Source organism: Myotis yumanensis, unplaced genomic scaffold (genome assembly GCF_028538775.1).
Source record: "Myotis yumanensis isolate MYYU_CA2020_CCGP unplaced genomic scaffold, mMyoYum1.0.hap1 SCAF_15, whole genome shotgun sequence".
Classification (NCBI taxonomy): Eukaryota; Metazoa; Chordata; class Mammalia; order Chiroptera; family Vespertilionidae; genus Myotis; species Myotis yumanensis.
In genome coordinates this window covers 9,938,899-9,963,029 of record NW_027223766.1, presented here as the reverse complement: position 1 = coordinate 9,963,029, position 24,131 = coordinate 9,938,899, and the positions used below count along the sequence as shown (strand labels likewise).

Here is a 24,131-nt window from a genome sequence, read left to right as displayed (position 1 = left end):
ATTTGGAATCCAGGCCTGTGCTGCCTCATAAGTTCTTGAAACAAGGACCAAAGTCCCCTGAAAACGTTATGTTCGGACTAGGACATGCTGGATCTAGATCTGGCTCCTTTTACCAAGCAGTGCTGTGACTCTGAAGCCACTATAGTCTGTCCCTCAGTTTCTATGTCTATAAAACGGAAGTTGAAACCACCCGCATTTAAAAAATGGGAATGGGAGTTCTTTCAAAGTGAAGACACACCTGCACATCCACAGTAACAATACGCTGATTCTCAGCCATTGCAAATTGCTGGAGTCAAACACTAACAAGGGAAAGAAACGTGGGTGGACTTTTTATAGGGGCCCAGCCATACTTTTTGTATTTAAAATAGCAGCTACTTTGCCAAGAAAAACGATACAGCTTTGATGCACTTCTTACCTTTCTCACGTAGGACACCAATTCGCCCGAATAATACTGAGACACGCTGAGAAGGTCAGGGCTGTTGGCTTGATTAATGCGGAGAAGAGGCAGGTCAAGGGCAGAGGCGAGCTGGAAGAAAAACGATAGGTCTGCCATTTCCCTGTTTCGGAAAGCCCTAGAAGTCTCTCTTTTTCCAGAGATCGTGACATATAACAAAGCTCCTGGGCTTTACCCAAGAGAGAGCAACAACTGCTGAGCTTCTCAAAGTCATTAACAGTTTCTGACATGGATGTAAGTTTAAACAATGAAAGTCTTTGGCTGCAGCAGGGGTTCTCAAACTGTGGTCTCTGGACCAGCAGCACCAAGAGCACCTGGGAACGTGCTGCAGAGGCCAGTTCTCCTGCCCCACCCAGACTTCCTCAGTCGGACCTCGGGGTGGGGCCCAGCGATCGGTGTGTGACACCCCCCACCCCCGGGGAAGCTCATGTGCCCTCAAGTCTGAGAGCCACTGTGCTAGAGGACAGCTGGTCCTCTGGAAACCAGACGTTCTGGTGGAAGGACCCTGCACTAAGTCCACGCAAAGCTGTCATGCTGTGAGACGTGCCGTTATTTATGTTCCTCTCAGAAAGAAAACCCGCCCAGTGGCTCGGTTGGTTGAGCTTCATCCTGTGCACCGAAGGATTGCTGGTTCAATTCCCAGCCAGGGCACACATCTGGGTTGTGGGTTCGATCCCCAACCGATTGATGTTTTTCTCTCACATCAATGTCTCTCTCTCTCTCTCTCTCTTTAAGCTTGTCCTTGGTGATGATTAAAAAAATAAAACAATATTTTTAAAAATTAAATTTTTAAAAAGGAGAAAACATGCTGACAAATAAACTATGATGTGCCATCGATGATAAAACCCATCGCCAATGACAGAGATGTTAAATATGAAAGAAAGTGCACCTGAGAATTCATATACATGGTAATTCCATCAGAAGACATTGTGTAAATTACTTGTCCATTTATCATGATCTGATATTACCTTGAGAGCAAGGCCCATGCAGAATTTTTAAAAAATGAATAAGTGAAAGGATCTAATTTACATCCAGGGAATAAAAGACCCATAGGGTTCACATTTTTAGTATACTTGTAAAACTACAAAATCTACTTCTTCATTTAAAAATAATTTTCTGGAAGATGCTCCAACTTATTCACACTTCCAGTACTTCTGGCACTTTTGAAACCATGCTCTCATAGAAAAGCTGCTAACGATTTCCAGTCTATAGCTATACTTAAGATTATCCAGCTTTCTAAAAGGATGAAATGTTGGACTGAATGAATGAGGTAACAATGAAGGCCACCTCTCTCCTTGTGGCTGAGAATGTGATCTCACTGGTCTTCGCTTACCTTTAGGAATGTAGCTCTGAGTTTGGTAACCATGGATGGGTTTACCCTTATGCTCTCTTGCATGATAGACGTGAAACTGTAAAGAGAGATAAATGGTAAGAAGCCATTCACAGTGGTTTCTTCAAGGGCAGATGTCAGACTCTCCACATTACCTGTCAATCAACTGCCAAGCGAAAGAAAGGTCCCCCGCGATGTGCATAGTGATCAGCACCTCCTCCTTAATGTTAATGGTTCGGATCATTTGGTGCAGGAACTTGCGAGTGTCGGCGAGAAACTGACACACCTGCAGATTTGATTCCAACTGGTGAAATTCCTGAACCTGTTACAGAAATACATGTCCTTTTAAAATCCTGAATGGCCTCTATGGAGTTTGCTTTTTCTTGAAAACACTTCAAATAAAGCACACTACTAATGAAGAATTTCTTGGCAAATTTTTAATTTCAAATTATAATTTCAGGAATGTGTAAGCCAAGTCATAAACCCATGCGAAACTTTCTAGGATTAGAAACTGAGCGGGACTTCTTATCCTGTAAATATATGATTGATATCGTAAGTGACTACTCCCCGTTTCCAGTTCGGAATCAATAAACACCTACTGGAAATCCTCTTAATTCTGAAGATTTGCAGGGTTGCTAAAAAACAAAGCAAGCTCCTTCACAACCAAGGTGCTGGCACATGGGCATTATTAAGTTCCTTTGATGTACTCTTTAAAACAAAATAATGATTCCACCGTGTCCTGAACTTTAATGTATATAATTCAAGGGGCCTGAGCTACATGCCAGAATAAATAACGCAAAAGATAAAAAGCATCCGAGTTTTACAAAGTTGTTTATAGTTATACCACAGACTAGAAAATCCAAAACAACCAAATAAAAACAGTACAAGTGAGCAACTGTTCTGGAATGGTCAGGGAATTTGGCACGCTAACAATGCTCGATTATACTTTGTGGCCATTAATAGTGACCATCCTAAAAACCTTGCAAAATTAACAAGCCTATAAGAATGTCTGCCAAGAAAAAAATATCAATTATATCTTTTAATTACACCAATCAGTGCAATTGGACTGGGTTACAGATGAGTATAGGTGATGTTTTAAAAATAATAGAGTTTATAGTTACTGCTCTGATGTTTTAAAATGTCTCCATTTTAAACCTAGTTAAACATACACTTAACATTTTAAGAGTGAGACGGTATAATAATTCTTTTTGGTACAATCATTTTTGAGTACGTAAAAAAATAAACTTTTATTTCACAAAAGAAAACATACCATTTATAAGCATATAATTATCATACAACTATTTCACTTTTCTGTATGCCTTCTAGTTTTTTCTAGGGCATATTCTTTTTATAAACTTAAAAATGATATATGCAATGCAATTTCCTTTTTGCTTTTACTTCCTTACCACAATTTTCCCAATGTTTCTATCTTGTTTTCATAATTATTTTTCTGAGACATCATGTTTCCACAATTGAAATATCACAATTTTTGCAACCATTCTCTTCTTGCTGGTCATTTAATTACTTTCCCAAATTAAGGGCACTATATAATATTACAGTGAGCAGATTAATTTGTATTACTTTTGCTTTTGATAAAATATTTTCTTAGATACACTTCTAGGAGCAGATTGGTGGGTGGGTCAGAGGTATCATTCATGATCCAAGAACTGTCATTTAAAAAGACTTCCCTGCCTGGCTGGTGTGGTTCAGTGGTTGAGCGTTGATCTATGAACGAGGAGGTCACGGTTTGATTCCTGGTCAGGGCATATGCCTGGATTACAGGCTCGATCCCTAGTGCAGGGCATGTAGGAGGCAGTCATCAATGATTCTCTCTCATCATCGATGTTTCTATCTCTCTCCCTCTACTCTCCTCTCTGAAATCAATAAAAATATATATTTTTTAAAATTGCTAATTTCATAGAAATAAGAGCATTAAAAAAAGACTCGCCTTACCTCCTCCAAAGCTTGTATCAGTTGCACAGTTTTTCTGCCTGCAGCAGTAGAATCATCATAATTTAAAGACAGTATTTGCTTGGAGATCTCTCTGAACCAAGCTTGAAGATTTTCTATTAATACAGAAAGAAGGAAAGACTACTGCCTTTGAATTTAATTAAATTATTCTTCACAAAACTAGTTCTTACTCACAGTTTTTACTATGTACCTACCACTGCTCTCAGGAATTATCCAAACAACAAAAATGCCCAGGGCATATGACCTAGAAGAGTGGTTCTCAACCTTGGCTGCACATTAGAATCACCTGGGAATCTTTTTAAAATCCTAATTTCTGGGCCTCATCCTCTGGAAATTCTGTTTCTTTGTTACTAATGTTGTGGCCCCACCCCATAACAAGGAAACAGAATTTCTGGAGGATGAGGCCCAGAAATCAGGATTTTAAAAAGATTCCCAGGTGATTCTAATGTGCAGCCAAGGTTGAGAACCACTGCTCTAGACCTTTCTTACCTTAGACAAGTGACCACATTTTTTTAAAAAAATATATTTTATTGATTTTTTACAGAGAGGAAGGGAGAGATATAGAGAGCCAGAAACATCGATGAGAGAGAAACATCGATCAGCTGCCTCCTGCACATCCCCCACCGGGGATATGCCCGCAACGAAGGTACATGCCCTTGACCGGAATCGAACCTGGGACCCTTCAGTCCGCAGGCCGACGCTCTATCCACTGAGCCAAACCGGTTTCGGCAAGTGACCACATTTTTAAGCTTTGGTTTCCTTACATATAAAATAAGAACGAAGATGTTTAATCTTACAGGATTGCGAGGGTCAAATGAGAAAGATTTGTGGAAGTACTTCCTAAGCTGAAACAGGCTATGTAGCCAGAAAAGGTACAAGACATTGTTTTGAATGACCTCTGAAACAATGCTGGTATTTATGAGGACTTGAAAGAGACTGAACAGGGATGAATGTGCCAATTCCAGGTAACTAATCTGGTTAGACGGTTACAGGTGGCTCTTTGTTTTTCAGTCACAAGATGGTGACCTGCAAAACCTGTTGGCAATTTAAATCACATCATTAAAAACTGGCCAACTTTTTCCAATAGGAATAATGATGTCATTTGGAAATATACTTTAGACAACCATTCGGCATCAAATAAATAAGTGGTTCTCAACCTTGGCTGCACATTAGAATCACTTGGGAATCTTTTTAAAATCCTGATTTCTGGGCCTCATTCCAGAGGAATGTGCAGCCAAGGTTGAGAACCACTGAAATAAATCAACAAAAGCCAAATATAGTAATCACAAGCTCATATTGATTAAAAATAGTAAAGCTTTTAAAAATAAAAATCTATACTATTAAGCAATTTTATTGTATAACTCAAAATGGATTTGATAGTTAAAACAAACATTAAACATTTTAAAAAAGTGTAACTTGTCATCTTTAAATTCAGAGTGGCTTTTCAGGGGCGATTTGAAAATTTCCTAGTTATATAAAAACTGAAGTAATACCACAATTTTCCTATAGATAAAATTTCTTAAATGAAACAGGATTACTAGTAAAGTCAAAGTTATACTTAAGTTATGTTTAATTTCAAAACAGTCTGCAGGTTCCTTCTTCTGCCACTAGATGGCAGGCGCAACAGTGAAAAAGAACCAAACAAGATCAGAAGGTGAGAATCTCCTTACCATCTATGTTAGTAGTTATTAATGTTTTGGGTGAAGTATCCTTCTGAGAAGATCATGACAGTTATAGGCTCCCTCCCTCCCAAACACATAAACTGACACCCTAGTATTGCATACTATAGTGGGGGTCGGGGGATGGATTATCCTATATAATAAAAGCCTAATATGCAAATTGTTTGACCAGGAGTTCTACTGCTCACTATGATGTGTGTTGACCACCAGGGGGCAGCGCAGAACATGGCGGGCGCTGGCACTGGCAGTGGGCGGCAGTGAATGTGCTGCCGGCCAAAGGGCCCTGATGAGAGCGGGACCGTGGCAAGATGATGGAGCAGGTGAGAGGGCAGTGCCAGGCCAAGGCAAGTCCAAGCGGGAACCTGACTGCCCGGCAATCACCCGGCAGATGGTGACCAGCGACAGTGGCAGGGGGCCCAACCCCAATCAATCTCCCCACAGGCCGGATGGTGGAGCAGGTGAGGGGGTGGCGGGGTGCCAGGCAGGGCTGTGGGGCTGTAAGGCTGGGGGTGCGAGCTGGGGCCCGATCCCCGCAGGCCACCCAGAGGGACCCCAACTGTGCATGAATTTGTGCACCGGGCTTCTAGTGATTCTATAAAGACTATGAACCAGAGAATAAGAACCCTTGATTTAGTTTAATCTCATTCTTCAAAGATAAGAAATGAGACAGGATATGGATATTGCCCAGGGATCTTCATTAGCAATGTCCTAGCCCTCAATGGATAATAACTAAGAACTTTTGTCTCTGCCCATTTCTTCTTCAGCAATTACCATTTTTTTCCACTCTGGTTAGGGGTTTCACTCCTGAGAAGACGTCAGCAAGTTCTGTCATTCGCTCTGAGCCCTCCTTCTTGTAATGCTCCCACTTGGCTTGCTTTTCTGAAAGCATTTGCTTGAACATCTGTTGAAGGGACAGAAGAGATTCATTTACTTAAGAGAAAATCCAGATTAGGCCATTTACTAAGAAAGCCTGGATGACACCCAGTTTATTAGAAAAATATAATGTCTAACATTCACATTACCCTGCTGACATCTCTTAAGCCTGACTTCTTATACAAATGGAGGGGCAAAGCTGGCCCCTCCCTAATGCAGTGTTTCTCAGATCAACTGCACATGAGCACCCCCTGGAGGGCTTTCATGGTTAGATTCCTGAACTCCACCCCTGAAGATTCTGGTTCACAGGTACGCCCAGGAATCAGCATTGTAACATGAAATGAAATTTGGCGACTACTGCTCTATGGTCCTTTTGAGGCAACAATTTCTATGATGCCCAATACAAATAGAGCAAAACAATGATAATATGACTTTCTGATGGTTCAGTTTGGTTCCTTAACCTATGTGTTCATCTCTCCTACCTCCTTCTACACAAACCCTTTTTTGAGCATCACTTTCGGATTCTCCTATAATCCCACTAATTGAAACTGTGCTGCTTCTGATCTTTACAGGAAGGTGCATCTCCTAATTTAAGCCCCATCCCCTATCCCAAATCACATCCTATAATTTATGAACCTGTGGGTTCAACCTGTGAATGAGTATTCGAAGGGCTCAAAGCCATTTGGTCTGTAATGAAGGCCTCAGGTTGATAGTGTTGTTGCTATTGCTGGCCAAATGGCACTGATGGATCCTAGCACTCAATAAGATAGGGTGAACTCTATAAATAATTCTCAGTCCCTCATCCTATTATTTATTTCATTGGTCACTCATCCTGCCCTATCACTAAGATTCCCCACAAAATTCCACCGAGCTTCCATCTGCAGATGGAGTCTCCCCACTCCATTGCTCGTCTTTTCAATATTCACTGTGAAAAAAATAAAGAATTTCTTAAGAGGAAAACCAGTATTCATGTGTACTTTCCTATTAAAATCCAAGGGAAATAAACCCCTGTACTTTTGTGGTATTTCTCTGATAATACAAAGTTATATGGAAACTAGTTGCTGAAATCATGCAGCACACGCATTAACATCAGGTTAATCATCAACACCTACTTTTTCGGAGCTCCCTCATAGGAGAACACAGTGTCCTCATACCTAGGAGCTAAAGAAACATCCAGTATACTCCTCACCAGACTGAGGCAAGCTTAAGTATTGGTTCCGAATGGGCATTATTGTCCTGGGCTAGTTACTGGGCTCACCTGCTCCAAACCCCCAAGGTTACTGTTTCCAGAACCTGGGCATTCCCAGGTATCTGCAATTTTTTGTTGTTGTTAATCCTCACCTGAGGATATTTTTCCATTGTTTTGTTTTGTTTTTTGAGAGTGGAAGGGAGAGGGAGAAACAGAGAGAGAAAAATATCTATGTGAGAGAGACACGACTGGTTACCTCCCACACATATCCTGACCAGGGACCCAGGGACGGGGGATTGAGCCTGTAACTGAGGTACGTGCCCTTGACCAGAATTGAACCCAGGATCCTTCAGTCCAGGGGCTGATGCTCTATCCATTGAGCCAAATCAGCTACGGCAACCTGCCACTTTTACCATGCCCAGAGGAGCTTCTTTAGGGATAAGACAAAACCCAGAATTTCAGTGAACTCAAACTCCTTAAAGTCCTTAAGAGAGGACCTTGTTCAAATGCAAATCGTCTACCCACTTGGCCCTTTGCAACAGGCTACCATGGCTTTTACATGAAGACAAATCCTGCAGGGCCCAGCACAGGCTGGCTCCGGCCCACAGTTCAAGCTCATTCTGTATCTCCTCCCACTTGCATTCTCTCCCCTCCAGCCAACTGGTCTTTTAAGTTTTGAGCTGGCCAGGCTGTTCCTCACCCAGAGGACTGGGACATAGTTTGTCTTCTCTTTGGAATGTTCTCCATGTTCCCTATCACTGTTTTAGCTAACTCTGACAGGTCCCTTCTTCAGGCCCCGTCAGAAGCTTCTCTTCTTAGGGAAGTTGTCAGAGCGACGACAGAAGCCTTCACTTTAGGTTCCCAGAAGATTGTGGTCCTTTCCTTTAGAGCAGCGGTTCTCAACCTGTGGGTCGAGACCCCTTTGGGGGTCGAACGACCCTTTAAAGGGGTCGCCTAAGACCATCGGAAAACACATACCTAATTATATATTGGTTTTTGTTTTTGCTTGTTTGCTTTTTTTACAGAGAGGAAGGGAGAGGGATAGAGAGTTAGAAATATCATGAGAGAGAGAAACATTGATTCAGCTGCCTCCTGCACACTCCCCACTGGGGATGTGCCTGCCACCAAGGTACATGCCCTTGACCGGAATCGAACCTGGGACCTTTCAGTCCACAGGCCGACGCTCTAACCACTGAGCCAAACCGGTTAGGGCTACATATTGCTTTTGTGATTAATCACTATGCTTTATTTATGTTCAATTTGTAACAATGAAAATACATCCTGCATATCAGATATTTACATTACGATTCATAACAGTAGCAAAATTACAGTTATGAAGTAGCAACGAACATAATTTTATGGTTGGGGGTCACCACAACATGTGGAACTGTATTACAGGGTCACGGCATTAGGAAGGTTGAGAACCACTGCTTTAGAGCATGCATCTCAGTTTGTATTTGCATCTTCATTAGGGGGAGTCTCTTGGTCATGTCCATACGCCTCACTAGACTGTAACCTCCTCAATCCTGTGCACTTTCCCCCATCACCGTGGCTCCAATGACAGCTGGCACTAAATGCTTGTTCAGTGGTTAATTCTGTCCTTTTTCATAAGAATTATCTCAGACAGCGAGAATCTGTAGCTTGAATCACAGATACTGCTACTAAATCCCAATCTTTCAAACAAACAAACAAACAAACACTAACCATAAAAAAACTATGACTTTGGTGATTATCCAATTCAGTATTTTTACCTCTTTGAGTATGAACTCAAATTGTGCAGTATCCAACAGAAACTGGAAGAGGATCTTGGGATTGTACCTCGAGTCTGTTAGGATCTGGTCCTTGATCTGACGAAGGCGTTTGTTGTTTGGGTCACAGGCTAGAACAGAAAAGAGTTTCCATTTATTAAACGTGTAGGGATTATCTATGGAATATGAATTCTTAAATACTTTCCTTCATTTTAAGTTTTTAAAAGGCAATCAGCAAAATGTATATCAACAACATGATAAAATTAATTGTAAGTACATGTATGCTATGGGAGAAAGTATAATTGAACTGTTAAATGGAATGTACTTCCAGATTTTGCAGGCATTTGGGGGTTGATTTATTATCGAGTGTCCGATAGGGACAGGCAGAGCCTCTGACACCGTTTCTTCAGTAGCTGCAGGCAGCCCTGAGCCTGGGTGAATGCCTCCAGCCGGTTAATAGGAGGCAGATGAAGACCACACTTTCCTTCTGCACATATGACTAAAACACCATAAAAGCAAAATAAGCAGTTACTCTTCCCACATATGACTCACAACCAGATAGGCGGATCATCTGTTTCTGGTAAATTATGACCTTGTGCAATCAGGTCAGACAGTTTCCAGGCACAGAAATGGAAAACAGATGTGGCTGAAGGTAAAAGCAGAGGACCCTGGCAGGCTGAGGTGGTCCCCGGCAGGATGCAAATCCAGGGAACCACTGGCTCCCAGAGTCAGAAACATGGAGATGAGGCTGAGTCACTAGAAAACCACAGCTGGAGAGGATAAAGTGAGGGCTTGAGTTGCTTATAGGCTTGAGAAGGTAAGACTTTTGGAAAAAAAAGATCATAAGCTGAGTTGATGTAGTAAAATCCACAAATTAGAACTAGAGTTTATGTAAGACAAACTCAACTTATTAAAAAAAACAGATCTGCCCTAGCTGTTTGCTCAGTGGTTAGAGCGTTGGCCTGAAGACTGAAGGGTTTCAGGTCCAATTCTGGTCAAGGGCACGTATCTTGATTGCAGGCTCTATTCCTGCCCCAGCCATGCCTGTGAAGGCAGCAACCAATCGATGTGTCTCTCTCACATCAATGTTTCTCTCTCTATCTCTTCCCCTCCCTTCTACTCTCTCTAAAACTCAATGGAAAAAATATCCGTGGTGAGGCTTAACCAAAGAAAAATAAAAAAAACCAAACAGATCTATTACATGATTAAAAACTTTAGCTATCATATTCATGCTGTGAGTAAGCTATACTAGTAAACTGAAGAGAGATGTGGGCCAAGAAGCAAAATGATGGGAAAAGCAAAAACAGTTTGAAACTAGCTCTAGTGCAGTGGTTCTCAACCTTGGCTGCACATTAGAATCACCTGGGAATCTTTTTAAAATCCTGATTTCTGGGCCTCATCCTCTGGGAATTCTGTTTCTTTGTTACTAATGTTGTGGCCTCACCTCATAACAAAGAAACAAAATTTCTGGAGGATGAGGCCCAGAAATCAGGATTTTAAAAAGATTCCCAGGTGATTCTAATGTGCAGCCAAGGTTGAGAACCACTGCTCTAGTGAGAAAGGCTTAAGAAGTTGGAGACTTCTAGTGAGAAGACAGAGGCTGAGGAGAAATGCCACACATTTTCAGATACAAAGGATGAGGAAGTCTAACTACTGACCACTCACAGGAAGTGGAAACACATGGCAGCTAGAGGGACATTCTACCATTGAACCAGGGCTCACCTGTGGAGGTGTTTCACACAACCTGTGAAGCGCTGACCTTCATGGCCAATAGGGTCTCAGAGAGAACCTTGACCCAGAAAAGGTTAAGACCAATCTACCTTAATTAAGTGCTCTTGTCTAGATAGTTCCTCAACTCAGTGCGCCCATGCTTTCCTATTCTTCCCAAATCATACCTTTTCTTCTAGCATTTCTTCAGTCTAGAACAGGGGTGGGCAAACTTTTTGACTCGAGGGCCACAATCGGTTCTTAAACTGGACCGGAGGGCCGGAACAAAAGCATGGATGGAGTGTTTGTGTGAACTAATATAAATTCAAAGTAAACATCATTACATTAAAGGGTACGGTCTTTTTTTTTTTTTAGTTTTATTCATTTCAAACGGGCCGGATCCGGCCCGAGGGCCGTAGTTTGCCCACGGCTGGTCTAGAATCTCTTCTGTGTCTTTTTTTTCACTTTGAAACTTATCAAAGGCCAGTCAGCTCCTGCCTCCTGAGTGGAGCCTTCCCTGACCACCGCCACCTCTCCATCCCAAGCTATGTTTCTCTCTTGCTCTGGACTCAAATCCCACCATCCGTCTGGCTTAGTCATGGGCGCAGCCCTTGCATTACTTTCCTATTGCTGCTATAACAAATTACCACAAACTTAGTGGCTTAAAAAGACACAAATTTATTCCCTTAGTAGAGGCCTGGTGCATGAAATTTGCACACGGGTAGGGTCCCTAGGCCTGGCTGGCGATCAGGGCCAATCTGTGGGGCAACCAGCGGGGTGATTGGAGGGCCCCCTGCTGGCACCCGCCTTGGCTGGACTGGGGCCTGTGGGCAGTTCCTGTGTTGAGCATCTGCCCCCTGGTAGTCAGTGCGCGTCATAGTGACTGGTTGTTCTGCAGTTTGGTCGACTTGCATATTAGGATTTTATTATATAGGATAGTTCCAGAGGTGGGAAATCTGAAATGGGTCTCACTGGGCTAAAAGCAAGATGTCAGTGGGCTGTGTTCCTTCTGGAGGCTCCAGGGAAAACCCACTTTTTCATGATGCCATCTTTCTAGTTCTGACTCTCCGCTTCCCTTTACCTGACTTAAGGACCTTTGTGACTGCACTGGACCCACTGGAATAACTTCTTCACTTTAAGATCAACTGATTAGAAGCCTAATCCCATCTGTAACCTTAACTCCCCTACACGCCCTTTGCCACATAGTATAACACACCCACAGGTTCCGAGGATTAGGCCATGAACATCTTTGGGAGGGAGTAGGGAGACATTACTCTGCCCACCACAGATCTATAGTTATACTTTTCAAATGTATACATCTGATCTCCCCAGTTTGCCCAGTGACAAGATCCTTGAACAAGGGAGGTAAATTTCTTCAGATTCCAAGCACCTAGCAGTACCTGACGAAGGGGTTGTTCAGGTGGGCACTGACTTGTCCAAGTAGGCACAGAATGACTAACTTAGAAAGCAACTCAATTCTCATCCAAGAGCTAAACCACTTTGCATCATGAAGCAGATCTTAGCTCTGAACGCCTTCTCGTGGAGCGATGCAGACGGCCACACCTCCCGTGCCTCACCTGAGTCCGCCGTGTGGAGCATGAGCCACCGGATGGCCACGTTGCAGTCTCTCAGGCAGTTCAGAAGCCTTGGGATGTTGTCCAGGACCATCTCCTCCCTCAGGTAACCTTCTTTCAGGAACTGCTGCACTTGAGCGTGCACTCTTTCACTGGCAGTGGCATATCTGCTTGCCTTTGCAAATAAAAAACGTGAATCACATTTAAAAAGCGAATCACATTGAAATGAATCCCTGGATGGATGATGACATTTCTATATGAGATGCCTAACATATGGACTGTAGTAGATAAGGCTCAACGGGAGTTTACTGGACATTTTTAAAAAGAGTATTGGGCCCTGACCGGTTTGACTCAGTGGATAGAGTGTTGGTCTGCGGACTGAGGAGTCCCAGGTTCGATTCCGGTCAAGGGCATGTACCTTGGTTGCGGGCACATCCCCAGTGGGGAGTGTGCAGGAGGCAGCTGATCAATGTCTCTCTCATTGATGTTTCTAACTCTCTGTCCCTTCCCTTCCTCTCTGTGGGAAATCAGTGGAATATATTTAAAAAAAAATAATAAAAAGAGTATTGGACTGCCCGGCCAGTATGGCTCAGTGGTTGAGCATCAGCCTATGAACTAGGAGGTCTTGGTTCGATTCCTGGTCAGGGCATATGCCTGGGATGCAGCCTCGATTGCCAGTGTGGGGCATGCAAGAGGCAGCTGATCAATGATTCTCTCTCATCATTGACTTTCTTTCTCTCTTCCTCTCTAAGATCAATAAAGACATATTTTTTAAAAAAAGAGTATTGGACTTAGGATTAAGAGACTAAAATCTAGTCCAGGCTGTGATTAAATATTGGTGTGACTCTGGGTTTAACCTCTGCATATTGGTTTCTCCAAATGTAAATTAGAGAACTGGATCAGGTGGTTCCCTTCTATTCTTGGGTGGAAAAGAAACATAAAGGCAGAAGCTAAATGATCTGTTCTTTCCATTATTATCAATAAAGGAGTCAGATCAGAGTAGAAATACTCAAAAGATGAGACTTCTACAGACAGATGAAACTTCACAAAAAACACACCTCAGTGCATCGAAACTGAATTTGCAGACCTTTGGTAAATTTGGTCATTCTGATTTGCCCTCGGCAAGACTTAATGTCAAACATCATTAACCTCTTCAAATTAGCTTAAAACTATCACTAGATGCTTCATCAGGAGACTCTGAAGAATTTCTTACAATGTCACAAACAAGAAAATGCAATTTTGGAAAGAGATTTCAGTAATGAAAAATTAATGCTCTGATGCTGGTAAGTATGAAAGCACCACTTTCTCCAATATATTTCTAGGAGACATTCCAGAATTGCAATTATTTTGTGCATTATTTATGGATTGCAATGTATCAGAATAAAACATGCGAGGTCTTTGAATCAATATTATTCTATCCACACTGGAAACTCAAAAACTCAGATAGGTAGGCTGAGAAAGACAGCTGTTCAGAAATACCAAGTATGTTCCCCAATAAAAGCTTTTAATTCCTCTGTTGCCACCCATAAGTACCCTGACCAGGGATTGAACCTGCAACCTCTTGGTTTACGGAACAAAGCTCCAATGAATTGAGCCATACCAGCCAGGGCTACCTTGTGTTCTTTATTAAAGAGACACAACGTAACAATTTAAACTTTGAGAGGAATGCCTTCAGTCTTGTTGCTTATCTTGCACATCAGAAATGATGAATTTAAAGTACAGTGACAGGGCATATGTGTACATTCAGTTACTGTCTTCAACACCCATCTTGTTGACGACAATATGAAAATTCTGGTTACCAGTGAAAGTAACCAGAACATAAGGACACAATCTTTAAGCAAGAATAAACCAAGCCAATGGGAACCACATGTCACGCTGGTTCATCTTAGGTGGCTGAATCCTCCTTAAGACCCAAGTCTCCCATTTATGTATAAGATACAAGTTTTAAAATCTACAACTAATCTATCTTATTCTGCAAACATCAGCTTTCATTAATCATTGCATTCATGTTTTTTGTGGACATCTTCCAAATGCCTTTGGAAATCTACTGGGCTCATTTCCTACCCTATTAATGCAGGCTGGAGGTTGTTTGAGAATCCTCCCCGACTGGCCAGAACTTACCTGTTCTCTGACATTTGCAAGGTCCAGGGTATTGTTTAAAGCAGTTTTTGCAGCTTTGTAAGGTTCCCAAGCATCTGCTAGATTAACTGTGATCCCCATGTAAATGCTAATTACCTGAAAGAGGAGACATTCACTCAGCATTTGCTAAACACCCACCCACGTCCAGGCAAGGGGCTGGGAAAATACACAGTTAGAGGACACATCGCCCACTCCCATTTTAAATTCCATTCCAATGAAAACCAATGAGAAAGCAAGATGTTCCAGATACACAGGGAAGTGTTCTTACTTAGGAGGACTCTGGCACAAAAGTGACAATGTTGCTGTTCATGAACAATAAGTAAAAGGAGATTTTCCTTTCAAAGTGCTATGTGTTAGATTCCTAGGTGAAGGAAAATGAAAGGGGAAAGAGAGGCAGAGACTGACTAGACAATGTTCTCAAACATTTTCATCTCAGTCTTTACACTCTTAAAAGTCACTGAGGACCCCAAAGAATGTTTTTGAAAAATGTGGATTATATCTATTGATATTTATCATATTACACATTAAAATTGAAAAATTTCATTTAAAATAACAATAAACCCATTACATGCTAACATATTTTTGTATTAAAATAATCAAAGTTAAAAAAAAAAAGAAGAAATAAAATAATCAAAGTTTTCCCTCCAAAAAACTGAGAATGGCATTGTTTTACATTTATTTTTTTAAAATATTACACACAATGCCTCTTTATCCCTATTAGTGTTTTTCTTTAAAATTCTCTTGATGTAATATTAATATTTTCGCACTAGCTTTTTATTGGTTGGCATTTGCCTGACATATCTTTTTTTCCCCTTTATTTTCAGTGCACCAGGTGGGTCTGACCTTCCTTCATACTTAGAGCGTTTCTGAGAATAGCATTACGGCCAACACCTCTGTATGAAGCTCAGGAGCCAGACTATCAGCGTGTGCTTCTCGGTGGCTCAACCCTATTGTGTGAGAACGATCATTCGTGGGCAGGGAGCACCATCTCCTAATTGCAGTCTGTTCTTCCCACCAGTAAAGGTCCTCATTCGGGGCCTCATCACAGATAGTTTGAGACTCAACAGATGCTAAGAAATCTGCTGCCTGAGAACATGATCCAACTCACAGTTTGTGAAAACCTCTATGAGCGAAGAAAACATTTCACATACATTAAGTATGTTAAGTCAGTTTTATTCTTTTAAGAATTACTACTGTAACATTAAAAAGTGATAAGCAAATCCCTGCAGGAAGCTAAACCTTCATAGCCCCATCAGTGTGAGCGTATAGAGAAAACCTATTATAAAAGTGAAATTCTATTCATAAAACGACAAATTAGATCAATTCTGCTAGCTTCGAGTCATAAAATAAGAAGACAGGCTTGTGTAACTTAGCTGCAATCTCTGTAGCTAAAAAGCAAGACACGTTAAAATATATGGTTTTACCTTGAGAGTGCCCATTTGAGAAAAAAAGGAACAGGTTCAGGAAATTTTACTGGCTGGTCTATTCCTTCATGTTTGGATTTATAAAATTCTCAACATACTTAAAGTAATTTTACCTAAGTGATTTTTGTCTCACTATGTACAACATTATGACCTCTGGGTAATAGGCCAAAAGAATGGAGAAACCAGTTCTTTAATAAACTTCTTATAGAGTAAAAAAACCTAATAGCAATACTTGCCCAATTATCTGGAAAGTATTTATCCACTATCTCTCGCATTTTTGCTTGATGGGTATGAAGGATGGAAGGGTCAAAGTAGAGAATGACGTACAGCATGGCGGCCTGATTTGCCAGGGCCGTGCTGCGGTGCTCCGGCAAGGGGTACGCTGAGACCTGCAAACAGAGGGGAGACCAGGAGAGGCAGCCGTTGGTAACAACTGAACTTCCATGCGCCCAGTATATGACTGCATCCTAGAACACCATTCTCCAAAAGCCATCTCTTCAGAGCACCCGGACACTGGAAGCCATTCTCCTGGCTTTGCTGGCATGGCCTTCCTTATCCCCGACCACGCCATCTGATGCTCTTCCTTCCAACCCTCAACTCAGCTGCAATTCTAAGCTGTTGCAACCCCAGGACTCCCACTAGTTGTCCATTTTGTGCTTTCCCATCACAATCTCTTAGAACTGACAGAATCCACACTCACTATTGCTATTTTCTCACTGCCCGTTTGTTCGTCAACTCATTGAAATGTCTTCCACCGAAGGTCACTCATAAGCTCACAATCACGCAATTCAATGCCTCTTTTAGCACTCGCACTTAAGCTCTCTCAGGAACGAAATTCTCTCCGCTGGTTTCCCAGCCACCACTCTTCTAATCTGCTTTGCGGGGGGTTCTCCTGCCAGCTTCCCAGTGCTGGTGTGTCCATCGCCTCCTGCCTGAGGAATCTTTGGCTGCTCACAGTACATATCACCTCAAGGACTGAGCAGGAAGGGAGGAATGATTACAAGGACAGCAGAGTGATGTCTCATGGAACCTGGCCAGCTCTCTGGAAGGGCCTAGAGCTGTGAACCACAAAGCCCTCACTGTTTCTCTTTTTGATGTGTCTGCCCAATGTTTTTCTCTCTCCAGAATGTTTTCCATAACATGGCAGAATGAGGCTGCTCCAAAGTCCAGGTTTTGCATGTTGGGAGTAAACCCATGCCCAGAAACTGTTTCTCAGGCTCAATTCCAAATTACCTGGAGATGGAATCTGGTCCATCTTGGGTCAAGGGACTGCCCCACTCCAATCAGCCAGGGACAGGGGAGGGCAGGGCAGACAGACAACACTGGTGCACTGGCTGTTGCTCTAACCACTGAGATACACTGGCCAGGGCAGGCAGGGTTTCCAGTCCTGCTCATGCTGCCTCCTCTGCCTGGACTGCTCTCACATCCCCTTTGACACCTGTTCTCTGACACACGTGCTTCCCCAAGATACGACGCATCTTGCCTCCACATAATTTCTTTAGTTGTCTTTCTTCTTTCCTCAGCTACGAGCCCACTGTACACAGGGGCCATGGCCTCCCTCCATCAGCGATGTATCCCCAGCACGTGCACAGGCACATACATCCACTCAATAACTACTTCTTTCCCAATAAAGCTCAAATCCCATCTCTTCCCAGAAATCTCCAATTCTGCCTAAATCAATATCCCTCTTTTCTCTCCCATCCCACAGCATAACTCAAAGGTCTTAAATAATTTTTAGCTGCTTTTACTCTTTTGAGAAAGCAGGAAGAGCAGGAGGAATTGAGGAGGAAAGTGAAATCGGACTTTTAAATGACTAAGGTCTTAGTGGACTCATTTCCCACCTGGTTGTAAATATCGTCAGATCTTAGTCGACCAATGACCATACTGATGAAGGATTCATTGATAGGCACTCTCTGGAAATAGCTCTCAGGATAGTTGGGTGGTCTTTTGGCTCCTGGTTGGCTGGAATAACCTGTACTTCGGAGCAGCTTACAAATATCGTCCATGTTTGAATCAGCAGAAGATCGGGCGGCACTGAGTCACGTGCACAAAGGGAAATAAAGGGCCAAACAAACCACACACATCAGAAACTGAAAAGTCCAACAAAGCAGAAGAATTTCTTGATTTTATCTAGTTTTAGATATCACAGTGGGTCAATTTATATCCTTAAGATTCAAAATCATATTTTCAAAAAGCCTGTTAAAATACAGCAAACATATGATGGGTTCTTGGATGTAAGTATAGTTCTAGGTTAAGGTCCACTGTCCCTTTTCCAAAATCTGTGGGTCTGGATTTGTTTCAGAATACAGCATTTTCCAAATGTAAGAAAGTAATATGTGCACAGACCATGTACAATATAATATTCCAGTAGGGTGTCAGCTGGCATTCCATGATCACCACACATTAATATTTTTATAGCAAATTTTAGGACTATCACACAAGAGAGATAAATGAAGACTATCTATAGCCTCATATTTGCTCTGGTCAGGTTTTGACTCCATATGATTTCAGGTTGGATCATATTTTGCTGCCAAAGGAGTTACTGTGTGTGTGTGTGTGTATTTTCCATAGCTCTTTGGATTTCAGAGTTGTACATAAAGAATGTGAACCTGCACCAATGTTTCATAGATTAAAAAATAATTTTAAAAAAATCGCCCTAACCGGTTTGGCTCAGTGGATAGAGCGTCGGCCTGCGTACTGAAAGGTCCCAGGTTCGATTCTGGTCAAGGGCATGTACCTTGGTGGCGGGCACATCCCCAGTAGGAGGTGTGCAGGAGGCAGCTGATTGATGTTTCTCTCTCATCGATGTTTCGAACTCTCTATCTCTCTCCCTTCCTCTCCATAAAATATCAATAAAATATATTTTAAAAAATCAAAAAAATCAAGACAATTTAAAGTAGGATACACATTAATTGTTTTTTCTTGTTAAGGGGCACTTTCTACATAGATTTAATCAAAACATCTATGATTTTCGGGATGGTTTGAAGTAGGATTCCCTCAGAGACTCAAAGAATCTTAGACTTGATGATGGCCTCCTACTGAATGTAGGAATCTCCTCTGTCACAACTCTGACTTGCAATTTTTCTGTGTCACTTCAATAATGGGGCTTTACATTCCAGTGAATTAGCTGTTGTACCCAAAGGGACAAAGCCAGATTGTCCAAGCTGGGCTTGAGAAGCACTTTTCTCTTCTTCTTTCTGTCATTTACCTTTTGTTCTTCCAGATACTTTCAGAAATATAGGCAAGGCCATTCGAAGTTCATTTTTAAAACCACGGATGTTAAGACAGCTCTTGGTCACGCAGATGAGACTGAATTATGCATGTGGGCGGACAGTCTCCTCCCACTGATAAGGCTGAGAGGAAGCAGGCCAGCTGAGTAGCTAAGAGTAATTTACTGCTGAGCAGGCAGCAGTCCCAGGGGTCCCCAAACAATCCCTCTGTTGGATCTCCCTCCTTGCCCTATTTAGGTTGTCCTAATTTGTAAGTTTGAAAATGTTAATTCTAGTCCACGCATCTTTAGCTCAAGTTCCTAACTGACTCCTGCTTATTGACTGTTTCTTCCCTGAATTTGACTATTTCTCACATTAATCCTGTATCCAGATTTTGACTCATTAAGTCAACAAATTGAAACCTGTGTACTAGGTACTAGATTAGAGTTGGTTGAAGTGGTGCTCCTTGAAGTCACAGCGCTTTGTAGACATACCTAACACATGATCATGATGGGGTGCTGTTGCTTGTTTTGTGTTTGTCTCGTGCATGTATATGAGTGAGAACTCCCTTTCAACCTGACCTCTGAGTGATTACTTTTCAAAGCCATTAACTTGAAACTCACAACAGAAAATTCATCCATTTCCTTACATCTGCAAAGGAGTAACATTTGAAACTTAAAAACAAAAACAAACCAAAGAAGAACATTCATTAGACTTCCACATTTGCAAATTTATCTTTAAGGTAAAGAAAGAAAATTCAGGTTCCCTTAAAAAAACATACCACACACCCAAAAACTGAGGTACCATCATGGACATGACAATCCGTATATCACTAATAATTTATAACATATATGTAATCTGGATATTATATGATATCTAATCTGTTATGATGATGTAAAATATATAGTAACTGCTGTAATTTCTATTGTATCTTCGGAAGATATTAAGAATCTTCTCTTTTTTGCATTCTAGATTACATTGCTGCACAATAAAAGCAATTTAGAAACCTACACTGCATTGTACCGATAGCATGCTTCTGGCACGTGTAGCCCCAACCCAGGGATACCTGTATCGATAGTAAGAAACCAGCATTCTCTCTCTGACTTCCCCTTCAATCTTTTGGTCAATGACCAACAGCATGACTCCGTACAGGTACAGCGCTTCACACTAGGAAGAGAAAGAGACAATGGCCAAACTCACAGGAGGACACATTCTCATGGAGGGATGTTGATGATGGTTAAAAAGATCACTTTGCTCCCATTCCTCCTAAAAGCTTCCTATTACAAGGAGAATGTAGGTTTCTCCCGAAGGGTTTTCTCACCTTCTGTACAGAATGAGCTTTAACAATCTTATGCAAAATAAATTTCAACTCAGAGTGCTTATCTTTCAGCTGGCCTGGTTTTGATATTTTGCTTGGGATACCAATATTATGAACACCCCTAAGTCATTCACTTACTTAACAGACATTGCTTAAGTGATCACTCTATACTAGGTACTAGGCTAGATATCTGGGATGCAAAAGATAAAGAAGAGAGGACTGTTACACTGAGGAAGCTCAGAAACTCAACACCATCTTTATTCACTTGTAATTCTGTTTAAAGTCTACACTGTTCTACATTCAGACACAGATCTGTTAGTCAGAAGATAATTATCAGTGAATTTTGCTTCACTTTAAAGGGTACTCTGTATGCACTTGTGACTTACAGGGAAAAAGTGATGTTAAGCTTGACATTCTTGAACTCCTATTTAAATGGTCACTAGCACTTACTAAAAGTTGTTTTCCATCTTCATTGAGAAGCACAGTTTCTATGGTTTGCTGAATGTAAACACCTTCATTGAGATCTTCCAAGTATCTAGAAATGAAACCCCAGAGCAAGTTATTGACAATGAAAACTTGAACAATATCTTTGATGAAGAAAAGTAAAGATTTCTAAAGGTAAAGCAAGATACTAGGCATTCTGGCCTTCAAATAATTTTTGAGCTGAAACTCATGGCGATTAGAGCCAGAGGTTGCTAGTTATGGCTACTCCAAGTAAAAGGAATATTCCCTAGTCCCAATTTGTGAATTACAAATATCTTAGGAAGTAATGGCATACAAACATGGACTAGTTTAAAATGCTTTTAATTAGTTTTAAAGCTAGTGAGTAATGAATTCCTAAGGGCTGGAACAGTGGTTCTCAACCTTCCTAATGCCTCGACCCTTTAATACAGTTCCTCACATTGTGGTGACCCCCAACCATAAAATTATTTTCGTTGCTACTTCATAACTGTAGTTTTGCTACTGTTATGAATCGTAATGTAAATATCTGATATGCAGGATGTATTTTGTTACAAATTGAACATAATTAAAGCATAGTGATTAATCACAAAAACAATATGTAATTATATATGTGTTTTCCGATGGTCTTAGGCAACCCCTGTGAAAGGGTTGTTCGGCCCTCAAAGGGGTCGCGACCCACAGGTTGAGAACCGCAGGGCTGGAAGGAAGAGAATATTGTGTTGTTAGGGATAAGAAGGAAAGTATGGTTACCAATGCTATGAAAATATGTTCCTTTTTTTCCACTTCTCATATTTAATATACTAAAATATGATCACAAACCACAGGATTGAAAGACATTATGAGTTAGTATAGACCAAGATTATTGTAACACTTTACAAGAGCAGGAAATCATAATAAAACTCTAAGATACTGAAGATGACTAGTGCCACAGGAAGGACAAGACAACTGTGCATGGTATAACCTAGTACGCTGTGTAATAATAACTCAGAAAGATTGACATGTTCTAGAATGTCCCTTTCCCCCGCCATGATTTATTATCAGAATAAGCTATTACTAAATTAATCAATACCTGTTTAAGTCTACAATATATTTATGCACACTTTGAAATGCTAAATAAAATCTGGTCACAATTTCTATGTTGTTTTCACGAAATTCTTCATCTAAATCCTGTAGCTCTGGCTTAGCTTCCAGTTTGCTTTCCCATAATTCTGGACCCTAAGAAGAAAAACACATTTATGGAGATGTCAATAAAAACATACTTGTGGGTAACGATTTCTAAGTAGTCTTAAAAATGTGTTCTTATGCCTTAAGAGGGATGTCAAAAGTTGAAAGCAGAGCAACAGAAAGAAATAAAGATAACAGAAGCCTAGATATAAAATCCCTTTGAAAGAAACGAATTTGAATTGCAACCACAATTAGCATGCTTTAAATATGAAATATGTTATATCAAAGTTATCTTAATAAAATGTGGTTCTATTGTATTAGGGCTGCACACAATACCTTCACATTATTTTCAAGTTAGTTGGCTGATATTAAATTTGGTTTAAAAATCTCTCCTCTTTGCCCTAGCCGGTTTGGCTCAGTGTAGTAGAACATCAGCCTGCGGTCTGAAGGGTCCCAGGATTGATTCCAGTTAAGGGCATACACCTTGGTTGCAGGCTCAATCCCCGGCCCTGGTCAGGGTGTGTGCGGGAGGCAACCAATCAATGTGTCTCTCTCACATCAATGTTTCTCTTTCTCTCCCCCTCCTTTCAATTCTCTAGAAACCAATGGAAAAATATCCTTGGGTGAGGATTAACAAAAACATAAAAATAAAAATCTCTCCTACTTAACTCTTTCTCCATAATGACTTAACTTCGCAGCATCTCATGGTCCCCACAGAAAGCATGCTTTCGTAGAAAAGACAATGGTAAATATGCTATAGGGGCAGATTACCTTAAAGTAGCTGAAATCAAATATGATATCTCCATATTTCTGTTGATCAGCTCGGTCTTTTAACCTGAACACAGCAGGAATAAACTCAGAGAGCCTCAGAAGTTCAGCAATGATGGCATTGCCACAGGAGACGATCCTGAGGATGGCCTGGCCGCAGAGGTTGTTCTCAGCCAGGAAGTCCAACATCCTGAGGACCGGCAGCTACTCCGTGCGTGTCCCCACTGGCCGGTGGGGACGGTCACCCGGCTTCAGAGCTCGGGTCTGTGAATCATTAGTGGAAACCGGCTCTGCTGACAGATGTTTGCTCCATTTAAGAAACTGTATCCAAAAAACAAAATAAATCTCCATTTTTTTAAGGCAGCATGTGAAACACATAGATACTATTTTTCTCCCAAACTCCCTAAAAAACAAATAAGAAAAATGATTTCTGATGGGGGGGGACGGGGGAGGGCATTTCTTCACATTTTCCATGTAGAAGGGCTTTGATAAATGAACACTCTTGGCCTCTTTTTCACCCCTTGATTCACTTCTCCCCCTGAGGAAAGACCCAATGTGGCTACCACTGAGCTTGGGAGAAGGAACCATTGAGCATGAGTGGTTCCAAGGTGCCCTCAATTGGGCACCAATTATTGTATTTTCCTTCCAGGAACTGTCACTTGTTTCACCTTCGGGAAAAGGTATGTCCTAAAATCCACTAGAATTAGTTGAAGGAACACCTTTAGAGATGCTTTTCTCATATGTTATGTGCAGGAAGTCCTTGTTATCGAGGACAATACATGCCTGAGAAAGGCTGCGCAGTGACTGTAAAGTAAAGATAAGCATTTCATACCAAGCAGTAGGAAAGTCTGATTAGTTATATCTTAAAACATTGTAACCCGATGAAAATAAGTTTCTGCTTAACAAAATTTAGGCTAAAATTGCAACAACGATGTACTAATTCAATGGACAAACAGCGGAGTCAAAAGTTTATTTTACCAAACTCTGATTTTGATAACACAGCATCTTATACTTCATGGTTGACTTTCATATCATGATCTTTAAGGAGGTAATCTTTGCAAAACAATTTCAAGGTATCATTAATTTTCCCAAACTCTCTCCCAATTCCCTCTCAAATCACTA

At 41.3% G+C, this 24,131-nt stretch overlaps 1 protein-coding gene across 4 annotated transcripts in view; it reads right to left on the bottom strand.

The window, feature by feature from the left end:
• WASHC5 (WASH complex subunit 5) overlaps positions 1–24,131 on the bottom strand; it is a 56,665-nt gene that overhangs the window by 30,638 nt on the left and 1,896 nt on the right. For all 4 annotated transcript variants that reach the window (XR_011468272.1, XM_070392732.1, XM_070392730.1 and 1 more), the window contains exons 2-15: positions 23,013–23,330; positions 22,147–22,292; positions 21,066–21,150; positions 20,364–20,464; positions 17,930–18,122; positions 16,325–16,477; positions 14,647–14,760; positions 12,529–12,700; positions 9,248–9,375; positions 6,206–6,335; positions 3,738–3,850; positions 1,940–2,106; positions 1,788–1,863; positions 416–526 (exon numbers count right to left, since the gene is read on the bottom strand). Coding sequence is in view for 3 of the 4 variants with exons in the window: in XM_070392732.1 (XP_070248833.1) it covers positions 416–526; positions 1,788–1,863; positions 1,940–2,106; positions 3,738–3,850; positions 6,206–6,335; positions 9,248–9,375; positions 12,529–12,700; positions 14,647–14,760; positions 16,325–16,477; positions 17,930–18,122; positions 20,364–20,464; positions 21,066–21,150; positions 22,147–22,292; positions 23,013–23,198 (1,875 nt within the window). In the remaining variant the exon portion in view is untranslated. The remainder of the gene's footprint in view (positions 1–415; positions 527–1,787; positions 1,864–1,939; positions 2,107–3,737; positions 3,851–6,205; positions 6,336–9,247; positions 9,376–12,528; positions 12,701–14,646; positions 14,761–16,324; positions 16,478–17,929; positions 18,123–20,363; positions 20,465–21,065; positions 21,151–22,146; positions 22,293–23,012; positions 23,331–24,131) is intronic.